We start from the raw sequence: 24,649 nt of genomic DNA on the forward strand, positions 1-24,649 counted from the left end.
AGACTCAGAGAGGTAAATGCTTGCCCAGGGTCACACAGCTAACAAGTATCTGAGTCAGGAGTCAAATTTCCTGAGTCCAACACCAACACTCTTTCTGCAAATGCCACACTGCCTTCCAATTGTCATTCTTCTCACAGATGCAGCGTCTACCTCAGAAGCATTGTCCTTTTGATCACAGACTTCAGACTCTCAGAAAGATAGGATTGTACATCATGGAATCATAGCAGTTGACTCTACAGAGTGTTATAAATATTTGCAACTTGTTATAAATATTTGCAGATATTTACAGAACATTTTAAGATCTGCAAAGTGCATTACAAACACGGTCTCCTTTGAACCTCACAACTGCACTGTGAAGGAAGTATTATCTCCAGTAAATAAGGAGACTGAGGCTCAGAGCACTGGAGAGACCTGTCTGTAGTCACTTAGTAACATGAGTGGAGTTCACACCTGGGCCTTTCACAATTCCACTTTTGTTGCAACAGTTCAGCTAGCAGCTGTTGTGGGGGTGAAAGACTAACACAAACCCAACAAGAACGCTGCCAGCACAGGTTCTTTGATCTGCTTTACTAAGGAAAATAACGTTAAGGGGTTAACAATCTTACTTTAATCCAACATATACATATAAACTCACTTAGTTCAGGGGAAGAAGCCAGCACCCTGAACTTCAAAGCAACTATAAACAAATTACAAACATACATTATAAACAGACCAAATACAATTCATAGTTACCAAGAAACCATCAACATCTGAGTTCAGGAGGTGGAGAGCTCATAACAATGGCTAGCCTAGAGTCATGCAGCCACTCCTCCTGTGGCTCAGAGCCTCAAGCAAATAGCTCTGTTCTCTCTTTTTATACACTCTTTAGCTGTCATCAAACATTATCTGAGCCAGTAAAACTTAGGCTCCTACTATTGGCTCTGGTCTTAGTAACTCCTCTCAGGACCCTGAGGGCTTCACACCCACATAGGTTTAGTACCTAGTAGAAAGGGGTTTGGGCCTGGGGCTTTGCACCTAGTGAGGCTCAATCAAACACACTTAATTTATCATTCTAAAACAGTAAAAAAAAGTCCCAACTTAATTGATATTACACACGTACGTGGAAGGAGTGCGTGTACTCCCAACTCTGTCATTAACTTTGTCTGACCAAGTCATTTGCTCTTTCATGACCTCAGTTTCTCTCTCTCTATAAAATGAGGTCATGTCTACTGCTGCCTCCCTACTGCCTACCAACATGACCATGTCTCCCCAATCCAAAAAAGCCAAACATACAAAGAACCCCCTTCACTTGATCCACACATCTCTGCTAGCTGTTGTCCCTCTGTATCTCTCCTCTCTTTGGTAGCTAAACTCCTTGAGAAGGTTACATAGAATCCATTGATATCTCCGCTTAATTTCTTACTCTTTCTAACTCTTAAGTCTAGCTTCCAACCTTATCATTCAACTGATGCTGATCTAATGGTCTTTTTTTTTCTTCCATTTCATCTTTCTTACCTCTCTGCAATCACCCTCTTCTCCTCTCTACTTTCTTCTTTCTAGGTTTCCATGACACTGCTTTCTCCTGGTTCTTTTCCTCCCTGCCTGACTGCTCCTCCTCAGTTTCCTTTCTTGGATCTTCACTGAGGCCATGCTCTGTAGAGGTGAGTATCTACTAGGACTCTGTCATGGACTGTCTTCCCTTCTCTCTCTTTACTGTTTCACTTGATATCAGCTCTCATGAATTCAATGATCATCTCTATGCTGATGTTACTCAGACCTACTTGCCCATCACTAATCTCCCTCTTAACCTCTAGACCCACATCTTGAACTATCTATGAACTGTCCAAAACTGAACTCACTGTCTTTTCTCCTAACCTCTCACCAATTTCAAACATCCCTATTACTGTTGAGGGCACTACCATCTTCCTAGTCACCTGGATTCAAAACCTAGCTATTCTCAACTCCTCACTCTCACCTTCCATATCTAATCTGTTGTCGAGTCCCGCCATTACATTTGTTTACAACTCCTTTTCTTCTCTGAGACTGCCAAGTGCAGGTCCTTAGCACCTCACACCCGGACAATTGCAATAGCCTGCTGGTCAGTCTCTTTGCCTCAGATCTCTCCCTACTCCAATCTATTCTTGACATGACTGTCAAGTTAATCTTTCTGGAGCACACAGGTCTGACCATGTTACCACCATCACCACATCTCCCAATCCCTGCCACCTTCAGTAAACATCTGTGACTATCACCTCTAGGATCAAATATAAACCCCTTTGTTTGCCATTCAGAGCCCTTCATAACCTGGTCCCCTTCTGCCTTTCTAGTCTTTTCCTACCCTATTCCATACTTCCTCACCCCCTCCCACGTCCTGTATGATCTATTGATACTGGTCTCTTTGCTAGTTCTTGAATAGGACATTTCATCTCCTAACTCTGCTCATTCTGACTGGCTGTTCACCATGCCTGGAATTCTTCCAGCCCTCCACCCCTTATCTCCTTTTCTTGCTTTGAGAGACTTCTGTCAGCTTCCAGCTAAAATTCTACCTTTCACAGGAACACTTTTCATACCCTTCTTTTTAATATTACTAACTAGTGCCTTCTTTCTGTTGATTGTCTTATATTTATCCTGATTGACTAATGAGTACAGACTGGGAGAGGTCTAAAATGTTGTATTTGGAACAAATGAAAAACAAACCAAACACCCAAGACTCTTTCACCAAGAAAAAAGAAAAGTGTTACCCAGGCTACTATGGGCAGCTAGGTGGTGCAGTGAATAGAACACCTGGCTTAGAGTCAGGGCGACCTGAGTTCAAATATGACTTCAGATACTTATTAGCTGTGTGACCCTGGGCAAGTCACTTAACCTTATTTTCCTCAGTTTCTTCATCTTTAAAATGAGCTGGAGAAGGAAATGGCAAATCACTCCAGTATCTTTTGCTATGAAGAGTCAGACACAACTGAAACAACAGCACCCAGGCCACTAAAAAAGAGCAAAAGCTGGTAATTTTTTATAATTATTCATATATTTAAAAAAAAAGTTTGAGCCAAAGAACAGATCAGAGAAGCAAAATTTATTAGAATCATAGAATTTTAGATCCTTTGATCATAGAACTTAAGTATCTTGGACTCATACTCTTAGATTCATAGAGTCTCAGGGCTGTCAGGGACCTGAAGGATCACGGAGTCCAGCCGTCTACCTAGTAGAGGTAAACACCATCCCCCAATGTCTTACCTTCTGGATGCTTGTATTGGTGAGTGATGTCTTCTCTCTCATCCTTCCCTATAGCCTTTGTACTGATCATTACGCCTACCACACTAGTTCTGGTACGCAGCCTTTGAACATTCCCATCATTTTTCCTGATCCATTCCACCACATCCGCATTGATTTCAGCAAAGACAAAGGGAGCATCATATTTGGTATTCACTTCACCATTCTTGATGGCTTTGACTGAAGCTGGGCCACAACAGTATACCCCTAAAGAGTTAGAAAAACTGTGGGTGCTAAAGAAGAGGTTTCTATAAAGTGAGACTGGTCTTTCATAACAGAATCACCTAAAACATGGTTTTCAGAATCCCTTTCCCTTCTGATCCAACTTGCTCATGCCTCAAGTTCTCCCCAGCAGAGTTTCATCATGACAGCTTAATGCCTTGATTCCTGCCCAGATATAAATCTCTTGGCATTTACCCCAAATTAATTGTTCAACCTGAGAAGGGGGAAAAATTCAATCTGTTATTAAGGGAGTCAGTAAATCTTTTGGAAGGAGCAATGAACTGATAATTAGGGGAGCTGAGTTCTAGATCCAGTTCTGTCATAAGCTTGCTGTATGCCCCTGGGCAGATCACTTCCTTTCTCAGGACTTCAGTTTCCCTATTTGTAAAATTAGCACGTTAGACTAGATGATTCTTAAGGTACCTTATATTTTCTAACAACCTGTCTGATTCTCCATATGGCTTCTTTTCTGACTTGGGAAGAGTGGAGACTCTCAGAGTTTGGACCAGACCCTCAGAATAGAACTGTCTGCCTAGAGGCACATTGGCCCACATGTAACCAATGCATGGGGAGGTCATCTTTCACCCCCTGGGGTAACATGGTCATAAGTTTTAGAGCTGATAGAGAATTTAGAGATTATCTAACTGCACCTGTATGCAGCCCACAAAACTTCTGAGTGGGACCCAAATCAGATTAAAATGTAATTTTGAAACATTTAAAAATAAATAAAATATACCACATCACAGACAATGTTAGTTTGTGATTTTCTAAGTTAATATGCTACCCATAGGGATCTGTTATTATTTGAATTTTGATACCACTGATCTAATCCACTGCCATACCCAACAAACATGTCACAGATGAGAAAATAAAGTCCAAGAGAGATGACATAATTTTCCTAGGGCCAGGATTTTGGACCCAGATCATCTTACTCTAAATCTAGTTCTCTTTTAACTACCAAATGTCCCTTCTGGTACTGGATTTTTTTCTGGACCTAATCTAGACCTGCAATGAACCTGTCCTCAGCTCAGTGACTTTAGGGGAGGCTTACTTGGCATAGGTGAAATGAAAAGCTCCCGATCCTTCAGGATCCATGGTTGACTGATAAGATAGATCAGAGAATCATAGATCCCAAAGGGATCTTTGTATAGTCCAAGCTAATTTTACAGGAAAAGAGTAGGAGGACCAGTAAGTTAAAAGGACTTGCCCAAGGCCACACAGGGAGCAGGACTGGGATTAGAATCCGGGTTCTCTGAATCCAAACTTCATCTTTTTCTCAGTGCACCATACTGGAAGAACTTCATCCTGATGCAAAGTTTGAGAATTTCCAAGAACCAAGAGATAGAGTGCCCTAGGGGGAGATTCCAGTGTTTGTAGGCCCTAACACCATATGCTTGGACCTGACACAGAACCAATGATGAAAACAGGCCATAGGATCATGGTATTTAGAACCAGAAGGGATCTAAGGGATTATCTAATCCAATCTCCTCATTTCACAGAGAGAGGTTAGGTGACTTTCTCAGAGTCACCCAGATGCTGACTCCCTGACTCCAAATCTAAGGCTCTGTTCCTTTATATTCTGCTGTATCTTTTGCAAGAGGAATCTGTGATTCTTTCAGTGGGAAGGGATACAGAGGTCTATTCAAGAGCTCTGGCCCACCTACCTTCACTCTTTTCCTGGGGAGTTGGATCTATGGCTTGCCAACCATCGCACCCTGACTTTAGATCAGGACGGGCCATCCAGCCTTCAACCCAACAGTGGTAGTTCCTTTGAGAGAGAGACAGAGAGAGAGAGAGTTGACTAAACCCCAGGGAAAGGTACTAACATCTGGGGGCTTATAGAATCACACAATCTGTGTTGGAAGGAATGTCAAAAGTCATCAAATTCCCCCCAAGGGACATTCCACAACATTTCCAATAACTGGTCACCCAGCTGAGTCATCCAACTTCCATTTGCAGGCCTCTAGTGCTGAGGAACTAACTCACTGTCTTCCAAGAAAGTGCTATTCAAAAGCAGAAGCAGCTAATTGTTAGGAAGCTTTTTCTTCCATTGCACCAAAATATGCTTCCTTTTAACTTCTACCCATTGGTCTTAGTTCTTCCCTTGGGGGCAAAGCAAAATAATTCATTATATGAGAGCTAGGAATTCACTATATGAAAGTATCTGTTCTCTGCCCCACTGTGGAAAAGAGGTAACCCTGAGTCCTCAAAGTCTAAGGTAGCACAATGCAGTCTCTAGCAGGTTGTATCGAGCTGGGAATGCTTTGACAATGGACCCAGGGCACATGGAGCTATCTGTGTTTATCCCCCATCTAGCTAAGAGAAGAGAGGTTCATTACTACAAAACTGTCCATCAGGGGATGGCATTTTTCTTGCCACAGAATTTCATGAAGATGGAGGCTTATAGGACAATAGAATTAATCCTGGAAGGTACTTTAGAGATCACGTAGTCCAACACCCTCATTTTATAGATGAAAAACATTGAGGTCCAGAGAAGTGAAATTATTTGTTCAATGTCACACAGCTAGGAAGATCGAGCCAGAATTTGAACCCAGGTCCTCTGACTCCAAATCCAATACTCTGACATGGAGGGGCTGTGATCTGTATTGGTAGAGGGAAGGACTTATCAAGATGAAGCACACTAGAGTCCAGTTGCTCCTTAGGTCTAGTGTTATCAAGGCCTAGATTGAAAGGTTTCCTTATAGAGAACAGTTAATGGCAATTTAGGCCCCCAGAATAAACCCCTAACCCTGGGGGAGACAGTTCCCAAAGTGTGCCACTAGTCATAAGTGGAAGTAGGAGAGAATGCGAGTGACTTCCTGAAAACCTTCCCTACTGCTGGAGATAAAACTTTATATGAATGTCCTCTTGAGGGTAGCAAAATAGTGAATGAATGAATGGAGTCAAGAGTCTAGATAAAATAAAGATACAGGGCTGAAAGATGATCAGGGATGGTTGACAAAATTGCCCCTGGGCAGGTTGGTATTGGTTATCCACAAGTTAGTTCTTTTTCAATCCTTAATTGCCCTTTCCCAATTATTTAGGGCAGAGCACCAGGGAATTTAGAGCTAAAAGGGACCTTTTTACAAAGGAAGAAACTGAGGCTGAGAGGTGTTAAGTGACTTTCCCAAGGTAGCATAGCTAGTATCATAGGAGAATTTGTGTTCCAAACCATGTCCTCTAACTCCAAATTCAGTGTTCTTTCTGCACGGTCTTTCATTTCTTTCCATCCTTCCTCCTCTTATCTGGGAGTCTCTGGTAAACAAATTCACTCTACTTTATTAGGTCCTTAAAGCTCTTCCCCCTTCTAGTGGAATTTGTATTTTGAAATAGGAACGTGCAGAGGAAGAGTCTCAATCCAAAGGAATAAAATGCTAATGATGGAATGTAAAGCATGGGTGGGATACCTTCTGGGCATTCTCTCAAATTACAACGTAGAGGCAGTTTCTTTCTCAGCCTCCTGAAAAAGGCCCCAGAGCCCAGAAAAGGGAAGGTATCTGCCTCCAAAGAGCACTGATCTTGGAACATATGTGCCCTTCTCACTCTGACACTAGAACTCTAAGACTTCATGCTAATTCCCTTATCATCGTTGCTCCCCATCCCCAATAACCAGTGGGTGATTTCCACCTTTTCAGCACAGAAGAAACCCTCAAGATGAAGCCTGGTAGAACCCTTATCCATCCTGATCCTCCCCTGCCCACCCCAACTCACCATATCATTTCACTCATGTCCTTTAACATCTCGCCTTTCTCATCTCTGTACATGTCAATGACCAGGTTAGCGTTTGAATCATGGGCCGAGTAGTAATTGGTTATGACCCTGGATGGTATCCCTAGGCAACGCATCACTGAAGGAAAAGCCAGAAAGATATGATGAGTTCATTCTGCTAATTCAGAATGGGAGTTTGGGCAAATTTTTTCCCCTCTCAGTTTGTTTCATCATCTGTAATCAAACAACCGTTCGACAAGTATAAAGTGCCTACTATGTGTCAGGCACTGTGCTGCTCAATGGAGATACAAATACAATGCAATGGGGTAGCAACAAGGTGATTGGGCTGAATGGCTTCTAAGGTCTCTTCTAGCTGTGTCATTCTCTTTTCCAGGGTCCTTTCCAGCTCTGACATCCTATGTTTTATGCTCAGATGCATTCAATTTTGATATCCTATGTTTTATATTCTAAGGTCCCATTCCCTTCTATAACATTCCACGTTCTACAATTCTCAGGTCCCTTCCTGCTCTGACAGTCTAGGTTCTGGGGTCCAACTCTTCCAGCTGACATTTCATGTTCTACATCGTGAAGTCCCTTCCGGATCTAACATTCTTGAAAGCCTTCAAGTTCTCCTTAAAGAAAAACAAAACTTTCACCTAATTCAGGCCTTCTGACACTCCATCCAGCCCTGTCTCAGGCTCCATGAGGAGGCAGGGCCAGAAACAATCATTCAATAAACAATTATTAAGCACCAGGCACTGTGCTGAGTGCTAGAACCAGAGTATATTGTTAATATTTTCTTAGCTGGTTTCAGCCAGGAGGCCTGGGACTATTCCTTCTGACTTAGGTTCCATTCTCTAGGGAAGTATGGGGTAGAGGAGAGGAGGAATACTGGGAAATGTTAGGAGATGAGGAAGTAGATCCATGCAAACATGGTGCAACATGGGTGACTAGTCAGTTAATTGATAAGCATTTATTAAACACCTGCTATATGCCAGGTACTATGCTAAGTGGATGGGGATCCAAAAGAAGACAAAAGACAGACTTTACCCTTGAGAAGCTCACAGTCTAATGGGGGAGATAACAATCAAATATGTACAAACAAGCTAACAGGAAATAACAGCAAGGAAATTATTAACACAAGGAAGCCACTAGGATTGATTGTGTGGAGTAAAGGGACATCTTTAAGGGTTAAAAAAATGTTGAAAATAATTACTCCCCAGATATGACAGACCTTTTTTATGGGGCTATAAGGTTTCTGCTAGATACAGAGGCAGTGTAGTAACCAAAAAATCTGTCTCAACAGAAGGTTGGAGAATAAAGAATGTACTGTGCACAAACATAACCCAGTGAAAGCTGCTACCCTCGGAATCCAGCCCCAGAGCTCCTGATCTCCCCTGTACTGATATCATCCATGGAGATGAACCAACAAGAATATGAATGATAAAAGTTCACTTTTCTATAATGATTTAAGTTTTACAAGGTGGTTTCTTTTACAAGAATCTTATAAGTTAGAGAGTGCAAGAACTAGCATTCCCATTTTACCGATGGAGAGACTAAAGTTCAGATAGGTACTCGCTACATCCTGGAAATGTCAGATGTGAAACATGAACCAAGGTAGCCTTGGCTCCAGATCCATTATATTATATATAACATAGAAGGAGGAGGAATGATTAAGTTCTCCTAGAAAGGCTCCTGAAATGTAGGGGTGATCAGAATTCAGTGGGAACTGTATTTCTGACAGTATTGATCTCCATCCTGCCTCATTGTGTATCCCAGCCTAATTGTGTGTAACTTTCTTGAACACAATAAATAGTTCTGCCAAATGGGTCAATTCACTATCTCTTAAATACAAATAGCATTGTCATATCTTTGGCTCACACTGCCTCCTGTGCCTGGACTGAACTCTATCCCTATGTCTATTGAATTTTCTTTCTTATTTAAAGTCTGATGCAATGCTACCTCCTCTAGGAAATTTCCCCTGACTTCCTTTCTCCCTGCCCCCCATTGACAATGACCTTCCTCAAAGACCTCACTTAACTAGGAAGTTCTTTCTGTATCTCTAAGACACACATTATATGAAGTTGTATATTGTAGTTTTCTACCTTCCAACTATACAAGTGCCATGAGGGCAGGAACCATATCTTATTTAACCTTTGCATCTCTTCCAGGATAAGCACAGTGCTCTGTATACAGCAGGTGCTTAATAAATGTTTGTTAAATGAATTATAGTTATCTATATATTCACCTTATCACCCTACTAGACTAGAAGTTCCATGAATATTGGGCCTATCATTAAAATTTATGTCTTCCCCACTGCCCAGTGTGGTACTCTAGATATTGTAGGCACTTAATAAAATTATTTTTGAATTGTATCATTGTTTTATATCATATCTAGACTGTTCTCTGTAGTTGAAGAATAGTAGAAGTCAACTTTTAGACTAGGAAGGGTTCTCTGAATCCCGAATTAGTGCCTTCCCCACCCTCCTTATGCTATGGAAGACCACTACATCTGGAAATACATCGGGGCTCACCTGTGCAAGCCACAGCAGCAAATACCCAGCACTGGCCATATTTCACTGGGCAACACCCACTCTTCTTCCACTTCCTCAGGATGTCCACGCTCCCTATCCAGGTCGTGGGGGCGATTCCATCACAGTAGTTGTTATCCCAGCGCCCATGTAAGATCCCCTTGTCATCATTGAAGTTGACCTGAAAGAGCACCAGGTGTCAATGACCCAGAAAGAAGACCACACAATCTAGACTTGCCATCTCCCAACCACCAAATCTGAGAATGAATTCTAGAGAACTTAGTGCAGGGCTTAGAACCAGGATGGCAGAGAAAATAGAATGGTGGCCTTGGAATCTAGAAGACTTGGACTAGTGTCCTGCCTCATAATTATTAGCTTTATCACTTCTCTGAATGCCAGTTGCCTCGTCTGTAAATGGGAACAATGATGCCACCTACCTTACACTGGAAGATCAGGTGAGGTAATGTATGTAAAGTATTTTGCAAATCTTAGAGCATTTTAAAATTGTCAGAGCTAGAAGGAACCTTAGATTATAAGATACCTGAGTTGGAAGGAAACTTAGAGGTCATCTTGATCATTTCCTTCATTTTACAGAGTGAGAAACTGAGTCCCAGAGAGAAGAAGGGGCCTGTCCAAAGTTACACAGAATTAGAAGACTGACCCCCTTGGTTGCTTCCATTTCTGGCTCCTCCTACGGTCCTGTGCTACCCGGGAGGTGGCCAATTATTCCAAGCCTCACAATGAAAACTGAACCTAGTAACTGACTATTACCAGTGCAAGAAGACTGAATTGCACAGGAACAAGAGCAAAATAATATTGTGGGGAGGGGCAATGAGGACACAGACAGTGGTTCCACCTAATTCCATCCAGAAGTGTCCTCAAACACTTAAGGGACAGGGAACACCCCTGGGACCTCTGTCTTGCCTATAACATAAGCAAGTACAGAGCTCTATGTGTGATTTGGGTAAGTGTTGAAAAATGAATAACTGAGATATACTGATGGAACTTGAGGATGCCCCCATCCCTGGCCTTGGAATAGGAAGAAGAGTACATGAGGGGACTATCTGGGATATCTTTTCTCCTCACCATGGCACTGATGAGCCGACTGATGTAGACAGGGCTGCCGCGCCGGGAACAGTCGCGACCAGGATCCTTAATGAATTTGGGGTTCATGTCCAGGAGTTCAATGCAGATGTCTAGGATCCCATCGTCAAACTGCAGCCAAAAACAATGGGAAATCAGTGGATAGGTATGACTGGACCAGCTTTTGTTGTCTGCAGAGCAGCAAGACCTAGATGGCCTATGATACCTCAGAAAAGGGAAATTCACTGTTTAGCTTTGCCCACAAGGGGCATGAATGCCTTAATCCCTCATGGTCCCCCTTTCACTCCAGGCCTAATCCCCACCTACACACACACACACACACACACACACACACACACACACACACACACACATACACACACACACACACACAGAGTTCCAACTTCACAATATTGCTCCTGATTTTCTCCATGCTTCCCCATCCTTCCCTTCTGCTGACCCAAATTCTACACTTTCTTCAAGGTTTCTCCTGTGTAGATAAACTTTCCTGGATCACCCAGCCTAATCATCTGAGCTCCTGAAGCACATGGCTGATGTACCATTACACAGTCCTTAGAATCATAAACTCCAGGAGTTGGAAGGGGTAGATGACTCAGAGGGTATCTCGTTCACTTGAAGCCGTAATCCTCTCTATGACATCCCCGGCAAACTGTTTCCCACTGTATTGGAAAACCTCTGGTGATGGAACTCACTACCTCCCATATTCCACTTTGGAATACCTCTAATTGTTTGGAAGTTTTTACTTACACTGGGCCAAAATCTGCCTCTTTACACTTTCTAACAATTGCTCCTCATTCTGTTGTCTCAGGCTAAGAACAAGTCTTCCCCACAAGGGCCTTTCCAACACAGTTAGGTCCCAATTAATGGATCTTCTGCAGTGGTTGCTTTATTCAGATTTGTACTCTATGTTTCCATTGAGCTGGAGTCAATTACCGTATTTTACATAATTGTAACTTCGAATAGCATGAATCCAAATACTTGTGACCACTTCAGAGGATTCATTGGTCCCTCTAATCAGCACCTAGTTGTACCTGAAAGACATTTCTCATATTATCCTTTTTATAGTCCCTTCCAATTTCTGTATGTATATGTTGTCTCAATTTTATACTGGCTGGTATTTCTTTCTAAATATCTCATATGCATAAGCTTTGTCAGCCTAACTAAATTCTGCAAAGTCTTTTTGTGTCTTGCCCAGCTTTACTCCTCAATGTTTGGCAAATAATGCTAGGCAAGTGATGTCCAAATGTTCATGGAATGGCTGGACTCTAACTTGCTGAGTGAACCTGGACAGGTTACTTTATTTCTCTGGGCCTCAACTTTCTCACTGATAAAATCTGGAGATATGAGTCAACAAATAACTGCCCACTGGGCTCAGAGCATCTGTGATCCATGCTTAGAGAGAAAACACAAGTTCCTGCCTTTGGGAGATTACAGACTGAAAGAGTTGGACTAGTTCATGGATTCAAAGGATGTGGGAACCTTGGAAACCTCAATTCCATCTTTTTCATTTAAGAATTAAGGAAACTGAGGCCCAGAAAGGGGAAGATTATATAGCAAGACAGTGACAGACCTGGGAATAGGAACCAAGTTTCCTGACGCCTAGAACTGACCTGGGGGCAGCTAGGTGGTAAAGTGGTGCTGGAGTCAGAAAGGCTCATCTTCCTGAGTTCAAATCTGGCTTCAGATACTTACTAGCTGTGTGACCCTGGTCAACTCACTTAACTTTGCCTCAGTTTCTTCATCTGAAAAATGTGCTTGAGAAGGAAATGGCAAGTCACTCCATTATCTTTGCCAAGTACACCCCAAATGGGGTTGCAAAGAGTCAGACACAACTGAAAATGACTGAACAACAAATTTCCCTATATGGTTAAAGTCAGAGAGAAAACAACTGAAGCTCCTAATCCTTTGGTATTTATCTGCTCCAGTTCTCCTCCCTTGGTTACTCTTAGCCCTCAACTTCTTCACGGTGATTTATGGCAATTTTTTTATGGCTTAATCTAATGAGTGGAAGCAGAACCAGCTTATAAATATTTATAAACCTCCTGCTGCCATGCCATGAATATTAATGCCCACAGGCTACCAGGGGGTTCTCTGAGCAGTGGCCGCTGGTGATTCCAGCTACTTTCCCTCCCTTTTCCTCCCCCAAAAGGAAGCCAATGAAAGGACTGCTCTGGGGCTGCTATCTCCTCCCCCTTCACTGCAGTCCCTCACCAGCCAATGTTGTGAGAGAGCTGCCACCACTGGCCAACCTGATACCTACAATGCCTGAGAATGACAAAACAATCCTAGGATGTCAGAGCTAGAAGGAATCTAAAGGTCTTACTCCTTCGCTTTACAGTTGGGGGAACTGAGGCTCAGAGGTGAATTTAGAATTGCAAAGAACCTTGAGGGAGGTGGTGGGGGGGGGGGGGAGGGGGGAGGGGGTCTTAGAGCGTGGGTCATCCAGTCCAACCCCAACATTTTTAGAGGGAAATGAAGGCCAGAGAGGACAAAGAGCTTGCTCAAGATGTCTAAGTGGTACAGCTAAGAAAAGGACCTGGGCCTCCTGACTGCCCAATACAGGGCTCTTGCCAGAATACCATTCTGCCTTCAGAGCTTTCTTAGGAGAGGCCCTGATCCTGGGGCTAATAAGTGACTTGCACTTCCCACCTTGTGGGACTTGGGTGACAAAAGCACTTGAGAAACCTTAAAGCTTTGAGAGGAACTCATTTTTGCTGTGATCCCAGTTAGGATTCTTAAGATGCTCCAGCAGCATCATCACGGAGGAGAAGAGGAAGGGAAGCATGCCCTGGGCTCTAGGACCAGGCTCCACGTCAGCCCACTCATTCCTGGTCTGAGCCACTGTTTATAGAGGCTAGATCCTGCCATCGGTGGCTCAGTAATTTCTTCGTCATCCCAGGACTTGCTCCATCCTGTCTCTGAAACTCCAGCTGAGCCTCCAATCATTCAGTACATTCCAACAAGCATTCTTAATTAGGTGCCTACTAGGGTGAAAGGTATATTGGGTAACCTCGGAGTCAGCAAGACCTGGATTTAGGATTCAGAGTATCTGTGATTTCCTTGGTAAATCACTTTGCCCCTCTTGGCAATTCTCTAGGACCCTAAGATGCAAGACAATTGTGATCTGAACAACTGCAGGGAATTTCTGTACCGGGAGCTCCCACAGACCAATAAAACCCGCACGAATAAAGGTCTCCTCCAGCCCTCTTTTCTATGTTCTATGGTATTTATGCCCCTTCCAGCTCTCACAGTCTAAGTTCTGTGTTCAAAGGATTCTTCCAGCTGACATTCTGTGTTCCATATCTTAAAATCCCTTCCAGGTCTAAGAGGCTACCCTCAGCTTCTCTGGGAGTAAAAATGACTTTCCCAAGTTCAGCTAGTTCAGGCCTTTGAGCCCTCCAGCTTCTGTTAATTCTGAGACCCTCCCTCAGGGCTAGAGATCACATAGCTCTATTGGGGGCAAGAAGCCAATAGACATCCTTTGCCTCTGGTCATGTTATATCCCTGCTTCAAGGACTCTGCCCCTTCTCATCTTAAAAAACAAAAAACTCCAATAATTCGTGGACAAAAATCCACATTGCTTTATAACGAAATATATATGTGCATATGTGTGTGTATGTATATACGTATATGTGTATATTTGTGTATGTATATTACACTTCTCTGTATTTCATATCCCCATACTAGACTCGGTTTTCCAAAGGCAGTGACTATCTTGAAATTTTGTGTCTTCCCTTAGCAGTGAGCCCAGGTCTCTACATATACTTGGTTCTTGATAAATGTTCTTATAAATGAGTGAGTGAGTGAGTGAACTGTTGCAGGTAGGAGGAGGTTAATGGCTTTTTTCCCCAAGTTAGTTGGTTTTTGTTGACACACTATGGCACTGGGGAAAGCTGTGACCTGGGAATTAGGAGACCTTCGTTTCTAGTCGCTGCTCAGCCACCAGCCAACCAACTCCTGGCCTCAGGCCCAGGAGGTGCACTTGCTAGGCCTCAGTTTCCTTATCTCTAACCGGGTAACAATAATCCTTAGGCAACCTTCTTCCTCCCTTTCTTCCCACCCCCACCCCAGTACAATTAAATGGGACAAAGAATCAAGCACAGGGAAAGCCCAGAAGGAAGTAGATTTTTTTCTCTGTTTTCTTTAATAACCTGGACATTAATGGTCTGCTGTACCTGGGTTATGGCTCCATTTACCCCTCTTCCCTCTTCTGCACTATAGTAACTGGGAGAGCAAAGAGAATTTTAGGAGTATCAAAATTCAACAAAATTCTGTAGTTTTGGTGAAAAGGGAAGGATGGTGGCTGGGAAACAAGCTATTGGGTGTGTGGATAGAGGGCTGGCTCTGTGTAGGAAGGTCAAGAAGAGGGAGAAAAGAGAAAAAAGGGAAGAACTATGGGGAAGGTAGGCAAGATTCTGAGATATCTGCCAATGCTGACAACCTGAGACCTGGGGGTCTTGCTTTATTGTATTTGTTTATTTTATTTGATGTTATTTATTGCACTGATATATGGGCCTCAACAATCTAATAAAAGAGTTCCTTTGACTCAACTGCACCGCTTTGTAGGTAGATTAAGGGATCTCTCCTGGACCCTTCTCAGTGGAAGTCTTTGGCTTAAGAAACTCCTGATACCTTCAGAATGAGGTTCAGGAAGAGACTCTTGCAAGTAGAGTCTGTTGTCAAAGAAGGAAAAGAAAGCAGCATTTCAAAAAGTGTGTCATGAATATGAGGAATATGAATAGCTATGTTATTTCCCTAACACCATCAGCCCATGACCCCGGCCATAGATGGAGCTCTGATGCCAGCCACGGATTGAACTAGACGTACACTGGGCCCTGACCCTGGCCCCAAATGGGTCCTGCCACCTCTTCCCCTTCATGAATTCTTCCTTGGCCATAACTGTGCTTTTGGGCTGCAGCATGGACTGGGGTAGAAGGACACTAAGTAAAAGTTGTTCAGATCTCTCTGTGCAGACTATCTCCACTACTAAAAAATCAAGCCCAAACAAAAATTCATAGCTTACATGTTACCCGCAGTGGGGAGGAGGGCAGGATGGTAGAACGGCACGTTGCTGTTATCTCTCCTTTCTCCTAATCTAACAGCATCTTTCCTGCCTGCCCGCCAAGTCTAAAGGATTCTGGTGTATTTTATCTGACTGGGAACCACCCATATCTCCCTGGCAGGATGGTTCAGTTAAAATTATGGAGCCCTTCCTCTTCATCCCATCCTTAGCACTCAGTTATATGAGCTCTCTCTTGCCTTTTTGTAGAAGTGGCTCGCTTGTTTATAGCCTTTGACTGCCCAGATCCCAAGGGATCTTGAGGCCCAGAGGGGTTAAATAACTCATATAAGGTCACACAGCCTTCACTAAGACACATGATTTCTGTAATTCCTTAAAAGCCCTGTTCCTTCACTCCTTTTAGCACCACATAAGGGAGAATATATTTCAGTTGTTGACCAGAGTCAGGAGATTTGGTTTTGAGTCCTGGCTCTGCTTTTTACTCTCTTTGTAACCTTGGGAGACTCCTCCCCTCTCTGGGCCTTGTATTCCTCATCTTCAAAACACAGATTAAAAATATGAGCTCTGCTGACTTCTCAGGGCCAGAGGATGAGATGAGATATTTTAGCTGTGAAAGGGAAAAAACTGTATAGGAACATAGGTCCTTAGATAAGTAGAGGGAGGATCATGGGCGCTAATATCAGGGGCCCTGGGTTTGGGTATTAATGCTACCACTTTCTGGATGATTGGCCTCGGACAAACCCCTTCTCTTTAAATCTCATTTTACTACTCTGTTATGATATTAATACTTTGGCACTACCCACTAATTTCTCAAGCTTGTGAGGAAAGCACTTTGCCAACTGCGATATATTACTAAAAGGTTAGCTAGCCTCTGACTCTAGAGAAGTGGGGGACCAAGACATGGGCCTTCTGAGTCTTGTCTGATACTTTTAGTAATCAGGATTAGTCATAGGCATTGCTGTGACCCACTCCTGCCCCAATCCACTCTGCCTCTGAAAAGGCTTTTAAGAAAAATCCAGGTTGATACCAAGCACATGCCCAATGGCCTCCTAATAGGCTCATTCACTCACTTGCTAACTGTTTTTTTTAGAGCCATTCTGAGAGACGTGGATGTTTCCATGCAAGCCTATCCCTACTACTAGGGGAATGACTTATAGCTGGGCACTCCTGAGTGCCCCTGGGCAGCTCACTTTGCCTTTCCAGGCCTTAGTTTCCTCATCTGAAAAGTAGGGATTAACAACTACCTTTCCTATCTACTGAAGTATAACCTGGAGGACCTCAGAGACCACCTAGTCCAGACTGGAATGTATACATTTCATTCATTTACCATTTATTAACTACTGACTATGTATAAAGTCTTTCACTAAAGACCTCTTGGCGTGGCAATAGCCCTCAGTTCTCAAAAGCTTTGCTAGCAGGACACAAACCTTGATAGGCTCTACTTTGCCAAAAAGCCTTTCTGTATGGGTGTAGTTATGTACTCTGTGCCTAAAGCCTGGAAACCAGTCGAGCAAAGTATGGCAAGGCTCATGCCCAGAAGGCTAATTACCGGTGAATGAGGATTTGGGGAAAGGGCAACTGTGACAATGTTTTTGAAAGGATGGAGGGGTTGTGAGTAGGTAGCCACATTGATGAAATCATAGATCTTTGAATGGTGGCTTGGAAAAAGCCCTGGAGGCAGTAGGCCCGGTTTCGAATCCTGCCTTTCACATTTATAGGCTGATTGATTTGGGGCAAGTCTCCTGCGGCTTTTTGCCCCTCCCCACCCCCGCAGAAGCCGATTCTTTGGGGTGAGAAGGCTCTCTGAACCTCAGTTTTCTTATAGGTGAAACAGGGATAAAGTATTTTTACTCCCTACTGTACAGAGCTGTTTACAGGGAGAGCAATGGAGAAGCCTAAAAGTACCATAGAAATGTGAGATTTTATGGAAATACCCAGCAGGCACAGGTCTCCCTTTTCACCCTTCTTTTCTCTACTTTTTCCTATTCTTCCTGGGAGATTTCAAGACCTACTTCCTCTAGAATGCCTTCTGATGGTTTCAGCCTACACTGGCCTTCCCCCGGCCCCATCTGCTATCGCCTTCAGGGTTGAGAACACCCAACTTGGAACTTGACCACCTTTAGGTTATTTCCCTAGTTAGACTGAAGGCTTCCAGAGGGCAGGCCTCAAGCCTCAGCCATCTTTGCTTCCTCCATAATATAGCTGATTGAGGGCTGAGCACCCTTTTGGTTCTTGATGGTGACTTTTTTGATTGAAGTAGGCAACGGGCAGCCGGGGCAGCATCTGGTTCCTGGAAACTGGGGTGGGGTGGGGTGGGGTGGCAGGGCAAGGAAAAACTCACCTGTCCAAAGTTCCATGGGGTCATGATAATGAATGAACAGGACCCCTGAAAGATGACACCATGCTGATTCAGGACATATTCCTTCCGAAAGTCATCTTTCTCTGCATAGACTGTATCCGCTGAAGAGGAAAGCAAACAGTTACTCTTGGATTAAGACTTGCACAGTTTGACTCTTTGTACAGTGTCTGACATTGGTCATGGTGGCTGGTATCTAAGATGTATCACTGTCGAATCAGAAAAGTGAACTTAATAATCACCCAGTCTGGGAGTTAGGAAGTTCTGCCTTCTGACAGATACTGGCTGTGTGACCTTGGGCAAGTCACTGAGCCTCTCAGTGCTCCTTACATCTATACTTATAGATAAGGTACCTAGAGGAGTTCCTTACACACGGTGAAATCAGGTTTGGCAAAACAAAGAAACAAAAAATCCATACAGATATAACACATGATAGCTGAAGGCAATTTGGAGGTAGGTAGTATGGGATAGTAAAAATTATACTGGACCTGAGTTCTAATCTTAGCCCTGTCATTTAAAAGCTGTGTTATTCTGAGCAATTAAGTTAACTGCTCTGGGCCTCAGTTTCTTCCTCTATAAAATAGGAATGATTATACTTATTTCACAGGGCTGTTGAGAGGAAAAGCATTTCCCTTGCCCCTGACACAGGAAGACAAGAGCATCCTGTGGTGCTAGAGAATGGTTAGGCTCATCCAGGGAGGAGCAAAAAGCCAGGTGCCCTGGGATCAGAAGAGAAGGGGGCAGAAGGTCTGATACTAGCTGTATGACCTTGGGAAAGTGACTTTAGTTCTGTAGTCTTCATCTGTAAAATGAAGGGGTTGGACAATCCCAAAGGTTTCTTTTTGCTCTAAAGCGGACAGTAGTGTGCTTACAATCTACTTCCTATGCGCTACAAGGTTTAGTGGAGGCACTTTAGTGGCACAGTAGATGGTGCTTTGAAGTAGAGTCAGGAAAGCCTGAGTTCAAATCCAGCCTCAAATACATATTAGATGTATGACCTTGGGAAAGTCATCTAACCTTTGTTTGCCTCAGTTTCCTCAACTGTAAAATGGGGTTAATAGCCCTAACTTCCACAGTAGTTGTGAGGCTCAAATGAGATAATATTTATTAAGCATTTAGCACTGTGCCTGGCTCCTAGTAGATTCCATATAAACACTAGCTATTACTTTTATTTTTTAATTATTTTGTTATTATAACTTACTACAGTATCCCCCTAACATTTTTAAGACCTCTGACACCAGCATAGGCACTATGTTGAAAATCATCTGTGCAACTTGGGGGTACAGCAAAGGAAGAATGGCCTTGTATGGCAGAAGAGTGCTGCTTTCAGAGTTTGAATCAAGCTTTTGGGATTTAACTTTTTATTCCACATCTCCCCTATTGAGAAGATGAGAACCCTGGCATAGGAGTCAACCTATCTGGGTTCCAGCTCTGAAACTCAGTGACTGACTTTTTTCCTTCTCTGGGCTTCAATTTTCCAATCTAGAAAATGTTAATAATAACCCTTATATCTACTAATCTCCCTGCGCTTTGTGTGTGGGACCCATGAGAAAATAGATGAGAAAGTGCTTAGGGACAAAAAAAGCACTGAATTCTCAGAAGGCATCTATTATTAGGAATATCTGACTATGGAACCTGTCAACAGATCTTAAGCAGGCCTCTCCCCACCCCTCCCCCCAAACCGAGGTGTGGAGAGAAGTGCCTTTGCCTGAGCGGGCCCTACATGGACCAGGTCCCATCCTGGAAAGTATTCTGGTGTTTGGGAAAAAAAGCATTGGATTTGGAGTCAGGAGACCTGGGTTTGAATGCTAGCTCTGTCGCTTAGTATTTATATGAACAAATGGGTCTCAGTTCCTTAATCTATAAAATGGGGATAATAATGAGACTTGCATTACCCATCTCACCAAGTTCTTGTGAGCAAAGTGCTTTGTAATCCTGAAAGCACTACAGAAATGTGAGCAGTTATTTTTCTACGACTGTTATTGTTGTCACCCTTACCTGGGCACCAGGGATTGAAGAGGAGCACAAAGCCGGCGAGGGAGAAGATATTACTGTGGGATCCTGTGACGACCTCCATGGAGAGTTTGTAGATGCCGATGGGAGCATGGGCTGGGGAGGAGATTGTCAGGCGTAGCTTATTGCCTTCTTGGCCCACCACAGAGGCTGCCCAGGTTCCCTCATGGACAGTGTCAGAGAGGGCGAATTTGGCCTTGGTACCTGCAGCATCACTGGGACAGGGTCCTGCCAAGCAAAAAGCCTCTGGTGAGTTACTGCTCCCTGAATATGCTTATTCCATCTTCCACAGATCCCCTGAGTCAAGGCTATGTGGCCACCAGCTGGGGGTATCACCTTAGCTGCTCTCCCCCGGAGATCAAGGATCACTGTGGCCCGATACAAGTCCCCGCATAGAATGGTAGAAAAGGTTTATATGAACTAAAGAATAAAGAATAGAATAGAGAATAGAAGAACAAAGAAAACAGAACCAAGAGACTAATATAAATGATGACCATGCTAACGTGAAGGAAAAGAATGCTAAGGACATCAGAATTCGAATTAATTCCAGATGACTGAGGATGAAACTACTTCTCTCCTTTCAACAGAGAGGTAGTGGGCTATGGATACAGAATACTACATATGCTGTCAGACATGGTAGATGGTCCATTTGTTTTGCTTAGCTGCTTCTCTTGGTTATAAGGAGAACTCTATTGGGAAGCGAGTTTCTGGATTCCCAGTTAAGATGCTTGTGTGAACCTCTGCAGAGGAGCCCTACTCTCATACATCTATTCCATCAAAGACCTAAAGTGTGCTCCAGACTTATCTGGTCATGGTCCAATGTCTAGTACAAAGGATTACTCAGAGTCTGAGGGTTCAAATAATCAGTCCTTTTGATAAAAAGATATTAAGAATCCTCAAGTAAAAACAGTTTCCAGGGTTCTTATAAAGCAATTTACCAAAAATTAAAAAAAAAAAACCACAAGCAAGAATGGAAAAACCAATTACCTAACAAAGTTCTTGTGTGGCTTAAGAGTTCTCCGTTAGTGTTTCTGAGCTGACTTAATAGTCTTCCTGTCCAAAAGGTACTCCTTCCTGGGTCCCAGATCAACCCCCCAGGGACAACGTTAATTCAGACTGGCCCAGAGCTACTTCCTAACTTCTTTGCTCACGATTCCTGCTCGTGTTGGTAGGAGACTGAAGGGCTTACCACAAACCAACCCTGGCCCACAACAAGGTCAAATAAATGATTAAGGGCAAAGCCAAAAAGACAAAGTGACAGTTATGCCGAAAAAAAAAAAAGCTACAATACCTTTTTCCCCCCCCTCTTTTTTTTTTCCAGAAAGAGCCCTGAACTATCAGGAGATTGAAGGTCCAGTTCTAGCTATTCCACTAACTGGCTATGTGATCCTGGGCAAGTCATTCCCCTTCTCTGGGCCCCAGTTTCCGTATCTGTAAAATGAGAGGATTCAATGAGGTGGCTAAAGTTCTTCCCTCTGATCTCTGACAGTCTATGGAGTAGAGAGGATGAAATAAAATAATGATTATAAGGCATTTAGCACAGTGCCTGGCACATGGTCAGGGCTATATACATTTCAGCTATGTTTATTATCATTATTATTATTAATGGAAATATCACTGGTTATGGAGTCAGAAGACCCAGGTTCAAGTCCTGACTCTGAGAATTCCAAGCTGGTAGACAGAAACAAGGCATTTTGTCTGAGTTTCAGACAAAGGATCCTAATGTCTTCTGTATTAATTGAAAGAGAGAAAGTATGATGAATTGGATAGAGGGTTAGCCTTGGAAGTCAAGAAAAGCTGGATTCCTGTCCTCCTGCCTCTGACACAAACTAGCTGTGTGACCTTGGAAAAGTTCCCCTTCAGGGCTCCAAGAAACTCTCCAAGACAAACTTGGAAAACTTTCTAAGTCTGTAGTGTAAGCCACAGACAAGGGGTGAATCTATATCAGAGGAGAAAATGCAAACACCAGGAAATTCCCCCCATATTGATGAAATCACAGACCCAGACCACCTTCCTTTCAAAAAAGATTTCCTTCATAGGGCTCAAGTGAGATAATATAGAGAAGGATGACTATATTTATAGATTAGATATAGACTGTTGTTTTTGTTGTGGTTGGACCATTTCAGTGATGTCTGACTCTTTGCGACACCATTTGGGATTTTCTTGGCAAAGATACCGGAGTGGTTTGCCATTTCCTTCTCTAGCTCATTTTGCAGATGAGGAAACTGAAGCAAACAGGGTTAAGTGACTTGTCCAGGGTCACACAGCTAGTAAGTGTCTGGGGCCAGATTTGAACTCATGAAGATGAGTCTTCCTGACTCCAGGCTTGGCACTCTGTGCACTATGGCACCACCAGCTCCCATAGATATAAATAGACACAGATTAGATACAGATATAAATAGTTATAAATATATAGATTAGATATAGAAATTGATATAGATAGTCCTATATACACATCAGATGTTATTATTGCTCCTGGTTGTTCCATGAACAAGACACTCTATCTCTTGGCTCTAGGCATTCTCTCTGGCTGTCCCCAATTCCTGGAATGCTCTCCTTCCTCTGCTCTATTGACTTTCCTGCTTTCCTTTAAGTTCAAACTAAACTGCTACCTTCTACAGGAAGCTTTCCCCAACCTCTCTCAGTTCCAGTGCCTTCACTCTGCTAATTATTTCCCATTTATCCTGTATATAGCTAGCTTTGTATTTGTTTGTATGTTACCTCCTTAGATTATAAGCTCCTTGAGGTCGAAACTGTCTTTTGCTTCTTTGTATCCCCAGTGCTTAGCATGGTGCCTGGCACATAGTAGGTGCTTAATAAATATTGATTATTACCTACCTCACAGGGTTGTTGTGAGGAAATAACTTTTTTTTGGAAGTCAATTTTTTTTATTCAGTTCTGATCTTTTATTTCTTTTGTAAATTTGTTATTAAATTTTTTTATTTTTGGTTTTCAACATTCACTTCCACAAGATTTTGAGCTCCAAATTTTCTCCTCATCTCTCCCCTCCCCCCACCCCAAGGCAATGTGCATTCTAATTACTCCTTCCCCCAATCTACCCTCCCTTCTATCACCTCACCCCTTTCTCTTATCCCCTTCCTCTTCTATTTTCCTGTAGGGCAAGATAGATTTCTATACCCCTATGCCTGTATATCTTATTTCCCAGTTGCATGTAAAAACAACTTTTAACATTTGTTTTTAAAACTTTGAGTCCCACATTCTCTCCCTTCCTTCCTCTGCACTGCCCCCCTCATTGAGAAGGCAAACAATTCGATATAGGTTATACATGTGTAGTCATGCAAAACATTTCTGTAATAGTCATGTTGTGAAAGACTAATTATATCTCCGTCCATCCTATCCCACCCCCTCATTTATTCTATTCTCTCTTTTGACCCTGTCTTTCCTCAAAAGTGTTTGCTTCTGATTACCCCCTCCCCCAATCTGCCCTCCCGTCTATCATCCTCCCCTCTCTTATCCCCTTCCCTGCCTAGTTTCTTATAGGGTAAGATAGATTTCCTTACCCAACTAAGTGTATTATTCCCTCTTTAAGCCAAATCTGATGAGAGTAAGGTTCACTCATTCCCTCTCACCTATATACAAATATTATCTTTCCATGTAGGAATGTAAGCAGTTCAACTTTAGTAAGTCCCTTATGATTTCTCTTTCCTGTTTACCTTTTCATACTTCTCTTGAGTCTTATATTTGAAAGTCAAATTTTCTATTCAGCTCTCGTCTTTTCATCAAAAATGCTTGAAAGTCCTCTATTTCATTGAAAATCCATTTATTCCCCTGAAAGATTATACTCAGTTCTGCTGAGTAGGTGATTCTTGATTTTAATCCTAGCTCATTGACCTCCAGAATATCATATTCCAAACCGTCTGATCCCTTAGTGTGGAAGCTGCTAGATCTTGTATTATCATGATTGTGTTTCTACAATACTTGAATTGTTGCTTTCTGGCTGCTTACAGTATTTTTTCCTTGACCTGGGAACTCTGGAATTTGACTATAATATTTCTAGGAGTCTTCCTTTTGGGATCTGTTTCAGGAGGTGATTGGTGGACTCCCTCAATTTCTATTTTACCCTCTGGTTCCAGAACATCAGGGCAATTTTCCTTGATAATTTCTTGAAAGATGATGTCCAGGCTCTTTTTTTTTTATCATGGCTTTCAGATAGTCCAATAATGTTTAAATTATCTCTCCTGGATCTATTTTCCAAGTCAGTTGTTTTTCCAGTGAGGTATTTCACATTGTCTTCTATTTTTTCATTCTTTTGGTTTTGTTTTCTAATTTCTTGATTTCTCATAAAGTCATTAGCTTCCAATTGCTCCATTCTAATTTTTAAGGAATTATTTTCTTCAGTGGTCTTTTGGGCCTCCTTTTCCATTTGGCCAATTCTGCTTCTTAAGGCATTCTTCTCCCCATTGGCTTTTTGGAGCTCTTTTGCCA

The 24,649-nt window shown here is 42.7% G+C and overlaps 1 protein-coding gene across 1 annotated transcript in view; it reads right to left on the bottom strand.

The window, feature by feature from the left end:
* Positions 1-24,649, bottom strand: part of TGM2 (transglutaminase 2) — a 62,064-nt gene that overhangs the window by 14,513 nt on the left and 22,902 nt on the right. The window contains exons 3-9 of the mRNA XM_036749481.1: positions 20,189-20,431; positions 18,176-18,294; positions 10,797-10,925; positions 9,714-9,891; positions 7,183-7,318; positions 5,136-5,239; positions 3,214-3,456 (exon numbers count right to left, since the gene is read on the bottom strand). Of these exons, the coding sequence (XP_036605376.1) occupies positions 3,214-3,456; positions 5,136-5,239; positions 7,183-7,318; positions 9,714-9,891; positions 10,797-10,925; positions 18,176-18,294; positions 20,189-20,431 (1,152 nt within the window). The remainder of the gene's footprint in view (positions 1-3,213; positions 3,457-5,135; positions 5,240-7,182; positions 7,319-9,713; positions 9,892-10,796; positions 10,926-18,175; positions 18,295-20,188; positions 20,432-24,649) is intronic.

The sequence above is a fragment of the Trichosurus vulpecula genome, chromosome 3 (genome assembly GCF_011100635.1).
Source record: "Trichosurus vulpecula isolate mTriVul1 chromosome 3, mTriVul1.pri, whole genome shotgun sequence".
Taxonomy (NCBI): domain Eukaryota; kingdom Metazoa; phylum Chordata; class Mammalia; order Diprotodontia; family Phalangeridae; genus Trichosurus; species Trichosurus vulpecula.